This window comes from Squalius cephalus (genome assembly GCF_949319135.1).
Source record: "Squalius cephalus genome assembly, chromosome: 4".
Classification (NCBI taxonomy): domain Eukaryota; kingdom Metazoa; phylum Chordata; class Actinopteri; order Cypriniformes; family Leuciscidae; genus Squalius; species Squalius cephalus.
In genome coordinates, this window is record NC_137125.1 from 13,234,452 (window position 1) to 13,243,702 (window position 9,251).

Below are 9,251 nucleotides of genomic sequence, written 5' to 3' on the forward strand. Positions count from 1 at the left end.
GCAGTACAACCCTTGGGTTAGTCCATATGTGTTTCCCACATAACTCTTCTTAAGAATGTGGTTCCCGCAGCGTTCCCCTCCCTCAGTTCGGGCACGCTTTCCCAGTGTTATCCAATATCTCACTGTAGAGGTTATCATGGAACAACAGTGTGGATACTCTTGGGGTAAGCCCTCTCCTATCGTCCTTCCAGGCAAGAAGGTGTAGAGGCTTGCCCAGGGCGCTGGATGGGGTGCAGCAGCTGTGGCACTTTGGTAGGGATTCCTATTCGTCGTTCACCACGACGTACGTCGTAGTGACCGAACGATAGGGAACGTCTCGGTTACATATGGTAACCCTCGTTCCCTGAGGGAGGGAACGGAGACGTACGTCCAGTTGCCACATCTGCCGCTACCCGCCGGGGCGACCAGCTTTTTCAGGCTTGGCTCCTCAGCAAAAAACTGAAGTGCAATCTCACCAGCTGCTCGTTAAATACCCGCGCTGCGAGGCTGCACAGCTGATGCAAATGATTGCACGCCAATGTGCATTGGCTTGTTTAGTTTCACTCGAAGTAGATTGGCCTCTCTAGCGAGATTCCTATTCGTCGTTCACCACGACGTACATCTCCGTTCCCTCCCTCAGGGAACGAGGGTTACCATATGTAACCGAGACGTTTTGGGTTGCTTCTAGAGGGCGTGCCGTTGTCCTGCGCAGAATCTGCTTGTTTCTGTTTTTGACTACTCTAAATAAACTCTGACCATTTATCACTGGAAAATAACAGATCCAATCCTGAGATCCAGAAAGAAAAGAAACGAGACTTAATCAGGGTAGACTGCTCTTTGTGCTACTCTAATCTTTAACTGTGTTTTTCAACCCCTAAACAGGAAGCCTGCTGAAGGACACACAGAGGACTGAGACTTTAGGGAGTTTTATGAATAATTTTAATATTTGCTTTTACTTTGCAAGTTTTAAACATTCAGTTATATCAGCCATTTGCGTTTATTTATTATCTTTAAAGAGAAAAAGAGTTTCACTGATGATTAGGCAGCATTGTTGATGTAAAAAAGTGTGAAGCAGTATCTTGAATAGTATTTTTACTCAAGTGTCTGTACTCACAAATCTGTATTTACTATTTCATCCAGTGATTACATTCGTGTACTCTTTTTAGTGAAAGGAAAGCAGAGATAAAGGACAGTAAGGGCACGTCTACATTCATCCGGATACATTTAAAAACGTATAAAAACGCTCTCCATCCACACTAGCGGTTTCTTTTGAAAAACTCCTTGTTACGTACATATACGTATTTAGAGTGTTGTAATAGGGACATGTGGGTAGTTTGTTGTTGTGTGTGTGTGGGTGTGTGTGTTTCAGATGCTCATTGGATCAATCTACAGTCTGTCAGTTTTCCTGAAGGATGATGACGTCTCGGTTCACCCATCCAATCACATTACACCACCTTCCTCAAATACCCATATCTCTTCCACGTCCCCAGCTTTTTGCTCACTTTGACATTTGCATTTGTTTGGCTCGCTGTTGTTTTCTGTGTGTCTATCCTTTGCATTAATCAATTGTCATAGTGGTTGTGAAGTGTTTTTGTTTGTTTTACTGTTCATCCTAGATCAGTCATCACGGTACATGTGAGGCTGGGAAGGAGGGAGCAGGTTAGTAAGTCGCGCGACATACATTGCGCACCACGTAGGACAATTTTGATTTGAATTAGACACACTAGTTTAGGAGAGTGCCACACCCTGTAAGTTTTTGTTATATTGTAGTCAGTGTAGTTTTGTTAGGGCGTCTTGACGCCGAAGACTTTTCTTTTCTACATTTTTCGTTTGGTTGTTAGTTTAGTTGCATTAATCTTCTAGCTAGTTTGTTCTGTTTTATTTATTTATTTCATTTGGCATCTCTCGAGCTCGCCTTCCCGCCTTTGTTTGTTTTTGTTTAGTATTGTTAATTGTCGTTCTTCTCATTGTTTGTAAATATTGTAAATATTATTTTCTCTTCATTCTTTCACTTTTGGGTTCTGTAAAATAAATACTTTTGAGCAGAGTTTTTGAGTTGATCTTTTTCCTTCTATTGCCCGGTCCTTCATATTAGGTTATACGCACATCTTTATTTAAATGTTATACTCCCTTACCCCTATCTAAAATCAAAAAGGGACGTAACACTCCTGAAAACGCTGAATGCACCTTACTACGCATGCGTAAAACCTCACAAAAGCTCACTGAGATGATACAGATGGAAAAGTAAATGATAAACTTACTAATTCTTCTGACAGGATTATTTTATTTAGCAAAATATCTCAGCATTCACTGATGCACTCAGTCACCATTATATGTTTGGTCTAAAGCGAGACTGCTCTCATGTTTTACTGAAGGACAGCAAATGCAAGTAAATTTTCTGTCTTCCTTGCAGGACTGTGATATGAAGAGTGTGTAAAGTAACATATTTTAGCAACAGTGTGAAAGTGGATCATACATAACAGGCACAATACTGGTATAAACATGAATATGTGTCACATGACTAAACTTACGTCAATGTTTTTAAAAAACTCAGTTTTGACAGTCCACACTACAACGCGAAAACAGTGTTTTCAAATTCATCCACTTTGGAGAACGTTTTTTATTAATAAAAATGCGTCTTAGTGTGGACAGAAGGACAAAACGGAGAGAAAAATATGCTTTTTCTTTTTTTTTAACAACAATGTTATTTATCAAAAATTGTCACAAGTTTAAACAGCATTTAAAAGATGCCACACGTATTAGTGTGGACAAGGCCTGAATCACTGGAAGAACCCGTGTGTCCTGTGAAAGCATCAAACCCAGTGGCAGGACCACAGCTCTGTCCACTTTTTAATATTCATATTTAGGATATTCAGCACATTCACTGTATTGTGGGGGAACATCTGCAGGATTGTGATTCACAGAAGATTCGCTCACCAGAGGTACCTGCAAGAAAAACAGGTATGCCATCAGCTTTAATGCTCATTTATTGATAATTCTAATCAATTCTTGAACACACACACACACACACACACACATATATATAAATTAGGGCTGTCAAAAGATTAATCGCGATTAATCGCATCCAAAATAAAAGTTTGTGTTTACATAATATATGTGTGTGTACTGTGTATAATTATTTTGTATATATAAATACACACATATATTATTTAAACACAAACTTTTATTTTGGATGTATTTTAGACTGGTGCTACAAGCTTCTCTTACCTCTGATGGATTGGGTCTAAAGGTATAGGACTGTGGAATAACAACTTGGTGAACATTCAGCACCTTTGGAAAAATACACGTTGCGTTTTATACCTTCTTACTGAAATTTAAATTTAATATCATTGGATGACAGTTCTAGTATTATAGGTTTATAGACAACACTGTATTTCAAATGGAAAAAGGAAAAGACAAAAATCTTGCTGAAATATTTTGGTGTCGAAACTTGTGCAGATTATTGAAACCAATAGAAATTGAAAAACTACCCGTCTTTCTGTCAATATGCAATGTCTTAGCAACCACCCAGAAAACCCTAGCAACTGCTTAGCAACCATAGCGGCCACTCAGCTTCTAGCCCTGAACGCATCACTCACCTGTGGAGAACAGCAGGCGTTGGCTTTACAGGCAAATGCTGACAGAACGATGGAGATGATAAACTGAAGGATAGTGAATACCAAGGACACACCACGGATCCCCCGGTATACGGTCTGAGAAAACACTCATCATTAGCACAAATATCAATAAAATAAATGATAGTTACTCATTCATACGCTGGCTGCAAGTGCAGAATGTACAATCCTTGAGGGTCATATGGTATTATAACAAATCAAACTTAATGTATAATGTCAAAGCCTTCTTGCATGGTAAACAGGGCTTGACATTAACTTTTTTTTTACTTTTTTTTTTAACGCTATTTTTGACCACTACATTGCACTTAGTTTATTATTTCAGATGACTTTTTAAAAGACTTCAATTGAAAAATGTGTATATAAAATTCAGTCCGCTGAAGCGGCTAGTAGGAGTGACTGCAACACGCCACTGCTGAAATACACACGCATTTGGCGGGTGTTAATATCAAGACGTAAATTATCAGTAACATTAAGAGGTCTATTAAATTCTTCTATTAAATGCAAGTAAAACTGTGACTAGAAAAGTTGTTAACATACCTTGTAATAATAACAGTCATATCCATAGCAGTAAGGGATATATCCTACAGCCAACTCCACTGAAAGGATAATAATGGAAATGCCTGCAGTTATAGCACTTGAGATGTTCATTCCAAGTGAACCTTTCACCTATAGACAGAAAAACAAGTTAATAAGTTAGAAAGCACTTTACCCAGTGTGTTAAAGCAGATCATGAAACAATATATATGGAGCACTATAAAAATAAATAATAAAGTTGCAATTATCGGGTCCAAGAACACATGATTCATGAAGACAATCCAATTACACAATGGCAATATCTCTCTTCAAATATAATAAGAGTCTTATAATTTCAAATATAATACGGGTGTCGGTGTGTGGAACTATTCTTCTATGTACTATTGTACAATAGACAAATAATATTGTGTCTTCATTTTAATAGAATAGCAATACATTCATTCATGTCTGGCAACTTGACATGTTTTCTGTATCATGTAAAACTAGGTAATTTGGAGATCACCGATTTCTTTGCAAACTGATTAGATTTTGATTAGACTTCAATGATCTTTATGAGAATATAATGGATTTTATGCACAGTCAATCAAATTAACCATTTACAGAGCATCCGGAAAGTATCCATAGCGCTTCACTTTTTCCACATTTTGATGTTATGTTATGGGCTTAATCCAAAATGGATCTGAGCCTCGACACAATCCTGTCTCAGAGCTGCACAGACACTTCATGGCTTGGTTTGTGCTCTGACATGCACTGTTAACTGTGGGACCTTATATAGGCAGGTGTGTGCCTTTCCAAATCATGTCCAATCAACTGAATTTACCACAGGTGAACTCCAATCCAGCTGTAGAAACACCTCAAGGGTGATCAGTGGAAACAGGATTGCACCATGGAGTTTTATTTTTAATAAATTTGTAACGATTTCAAATAAACTTCTTTCATGTTGTCATTATGTATTATTATTTATTATTTATTTATTAATATATAATATTAGTATTATTAGTAGAATTTTGTGGAAAATAATTAATTTAATCCATTTTGGAAAAAGGCTGTAACATAACAAAATGTGGAAAAATGTATTATCTCGGGACAGTGCAATATTTTTTTAATGTGTAACAATCTTAATTTAATCGTAATCTTAAAGTAATAATCCTTAGTGTGTGGGCTTATTTGACATAGGTTTGTGCTGCCCTTCGTTGACTGTATCTCTGAAAGTCTATTTATTGTGTGTAGTGTGTAGTTTGCTAGTTGGTCTTCTATGTTTACTTCTTTTTTTTAAATGCTGACTAAACGAGCTCTGCTACAAAAATTCCTTATCTGTACCGGTACAAATGGCAAATAAACTTAGTACCAGTTAAAAGTTTGGAAACATTACTACTTTTAATGTTTTTGAAAGATGTCTCTTATGCTCATCAGGCCTGCATGTATTTGCTCAAAAATACAGTAATATTGTGAAATATTATTACAATTTAAAATGATAGTTTTCTATTTGAATATACTTTAAAATATAATTATTTCTGTGATGCAAAGCTGAATTTTCATCAGCCATTACTCCGGTCTTCAGTGTCACATGATCCTTCAGAAATCATTACTTCCGTTCAAAAGTTTTGGGTTCAGTAATATTTTCTTTCTTTCTTTTTGAAAGAAAGTAATACTTTTACTTTCATCCAGTATTGTAAAGTTTGTTTAGTCTTGCCCCTTACCCCTGAAAATAACAAGTGATGTGTACTTACCAAACACAAACTGGAGGAGGCTTTGCCATGGAGTTTATTTTCTGCAACAATGCAGAGTGATCCTGTGATAATGTACTGAGAGGAGAGAGAAAGGATTCTTCTGTTAGAATATTTAGCTTGTGTTAGAAAAGACAGAACTGTACTTAAGTTGTATATTGTTTCCTTACGATGAGAGATCCCCAATAAGGAATACCACTGACGGCAAAGTTGGAATATGCATTGACTGTAGCCACGATTCCCAACAGGAGAATCAGCAGACCGATCATTATCTGGACAGTCTGAGGAAGACCAGAAAACAGGTTCTTATTGCAGGGGAATAGTGACTCACAGTTATTAGCTGAGCAGGGTTGCCAGATCTGCACAACAGTTTGTTAATGTTTGTACTACTGCTTTTTTTTTTTAGGGCCGAGGAGAGTTGCTGCTGCTTCAGGGCTTGGCCCCTGTATCGCTGCTTGCAGCTATATTTGGATTTGTTCCTGTCCCTTTCACACGTATAAAAATCAATTATTGAAAGATTTCTCACCCCAAGTGCTTTTGGTTGGCCTTTCAGGAAAGCCTGAAGTCCTTGAGGAGCTGAAGCTGTCTGTGGCACATAAACAGTCGCTGGAGCCGTTTGTTCTGGGGCCTGAAACTGGATGATCAGTGTCGACGAGTTTGTGGGAATGACGGTACTAGACATTCTTGTTTCTGAAACTGAAATGGACCTGTACAAAAACAAGACATGTAAAAACATGTGAATAATAAGAATATAAAATAGATTTTCATAAATAATCTTACCAGTGTATTTATTAAAATATTATATGTTCATATAAACAATCTGTGGTCTTCAAATTCTGGAAATAATGAACGCAGTTGTGTCACATAATTATTGGTAACTAGAATAACTCTTCACAGAAATTATATTACAAACATCTCGTTTAAACTGATCTACAGCTGTCACCATCTCACAGGTGGGACATTTGCCAGTATATATTCAAAACAATAATATCTTTGTAAAAACCTAAAGTAATATTGACAAACTATTTATCATTTGAAAGCTTACAATCTCTAGTTTTCATATTTGGTGACTTTTTTTAAATAAATTACAGAGGAGCAGTAATTTATCAAATTGCAACAAGAATATTTCATTCTCATTAGGCGTGTTCAGGCCTTTATTTTGAAATAGTGATGAACATGAAAAATCATGAAAGATTGGTAGAAACCTCAGTTTGTTTTCATGGCAAGAGTTCAAAAGGTAACACCAATTAAATTTGATGAGGAAAAAAAGGTCTGAAAATGTTTTAAATATACAGAAATAAAGATAGATTCTCGATTTGGTATGCAGTGTTGAGCTATAATGCACATACATGTTTTTTATTGCTTTACTTATAGGTTGAATACAAATCAAATACTGCCAAACCGCCCATATTACTTCTGGATAGGATGACTACTTCATACATTTTATGAAAATTATGGAAATATATGGTTCAGATGAGATCACTCAAACCATATATGGAAATGGAGGCGCCCTTATATGGTCAGTAATAGAGCTTGTCTGTTATCTAGTGAAAAAGTGTGTTACTGCGCCCAAACAAACTTACTGAAAGCTATTTTTTGAGATATCAGCCTAAAATTTGGATCACAATTTGTTCAGATTTGCGGCTTTGATTGTCTTGCAGTTTTATGGTAAAAATTATTTTATAAAACAAAAGTCTTACGGGGTTGGAACAACATGAGGGTGAGTAATTACTGGCAGAAATTTCATTTTTGGGTGAAGTAACCCTTTAACAAAAGTGCCCTACTGCCATTACAAATCCAAACATTACTAAATAAAGTAATAAACTACTCATTAATACAATTTTAGTCTTAAAAAACAACAAAAAGGGAGACATAATGCAAAGATAAATTTTTTTATAAAAGTAGTCAGATGAGATCTAATTTGTTTTACCGGGGGGAAAAAAATGCACTCTTCAGTTGGTTTTTCGCACTTGTCTGTGTGTTCTTATAGTTCACTCCTCTGAGATAACGCATTCTGTGGTTTCCCAGAATGAAAGTTAAAGTGGGGGAGCTCAGATGGTTAGGAGGGGTGGCAAACTACACACTGTTTCCAGGAAATCAAGCCTGACGCACTACTGTAATATAATCTCTTTTCACAATAACAAGAAGATTAAATTAAATCTTACTTAATTTGTCTTTGTTGTATTTTATATAATCTGCATGCTGGTTTGGAAACAGACTGGTAAATATTGTACAAAACATGTGACACAACAATGATAAGCACAGTCAAAACCATTTATCTTACCTTATTTGGAACAAATTTGGCCCAATAATCAGTAGTTCAAAACTTCTAAAAAAATAGAGAAAAAATAGAGAAAACAAATTGACTAGCTTGTTTTTGCATCATACTGTATCATTTGTGTTAATTATGGGCATATAAGCAAGATTCATTACCTTTAGTATGCTGTTTAAAATGAAGTGAGGAAGCTGGATCTTCCAGACAATAGAAAACAGGGCTCAAAAAACACGACTAGACGAGGAAACAAGGAGCACTAGGGAAAAATGAAGGTGGGGAAATAGTAGAAGAACTACAAAGACCAAGTAAAAGACTACAAAAGGACAGGAAATCATGAAAAATACAAAATACAAGACACTAAACAAAAGACCTGACACTAGTGCATCACAGACTCAAACTCATCATAAGGTATCCCTGAGAGTTAAACATCTGACAATCTAAAACCATACTATCACACACAAGCAGGACATGAGACAGATATTCACTGAGCTGAGTCCTCATTTATAAAACTTTCCGTAGATTTCATACTATAAGTCTGCGTACGCACAAAAGTTTTCAGATTTATAAAACCATGCATGCCAGAACCTGCTCAAAAATCCCAGTCAGTGGAAGACTGTGTGTACATGCATCTTAGTCCCCGTCCCCTCCCCGAAATAACCATACATGGAGCTTACAGTGCCTAGTTTCACTATGCATAACATCATCTGTATCATTTCCATCCACATGATACCATGTTTAACACCATCAAAGGTACAAGACATTGGAAATTATTATATACGGACTATAAATGCCATTTGTGCCATTCACATTACACTGCTAAAAATCATCCAATATCCTTGCTATGTTTTAGAATAAATATTAAAATATACATAAAAACTATTGTATTGTATAAACTACTTCTCAAATAAAGTTTTTAGAATAGTGTTGATTTATTCATTTCCACAGGTCAAATAGTATTTTAATTGTTTTAAAGGGGGGGTGAAATGCTCATTTTCACTCAATCTCCTGTTAATCTTGAGTACCTATAGAGTAATATTGCATCCTTCATATCTCCAAAAAGTCTTTTGTTTTATTATATTTTTAATTGAAAGATTGGCTGTA

General features: G+C 36.2%; 1 protein-coding gene across 1 annotated transcript; it reads right to left on the bottom strand.

The window, feature by feature from the left end:
• Positions 1–906: 906 nt before the first annotated feature.
• Positions 907–8,754, bottom strand: LOC307157408 (membrane-spanning 4-domains subfamily A member 4A-like). Its single transcript, XM_079869340.1, has 9 exons — positions 8,309–8,754; positions 8,160–8,204; positions 6,402–6,582; positions 6,046–6,156; positions 5,879–5,953; positions 4,152–4,280; positions 3,579–3,692; positions 3,208–3,270; positions 907–2,925 (listed from the first exon to the last, which is right to left on the bottom strand). The coding sequence occupies exons 3-9, from the start codon at positions 6,555–6,557 to the stop codon at positions 2,830–2,832; spliced, it is 744 nt and encodes a 247-aa protein (XP_079725466.1). The 5' UTR covers positions 6,558–6,582; positions 8,160–8,204; positions 8,309–8,754; the 3' UTR covers positions 907–2,829.
• Positions 8,755–9,251: the final 497 nt, after the last annotated feature.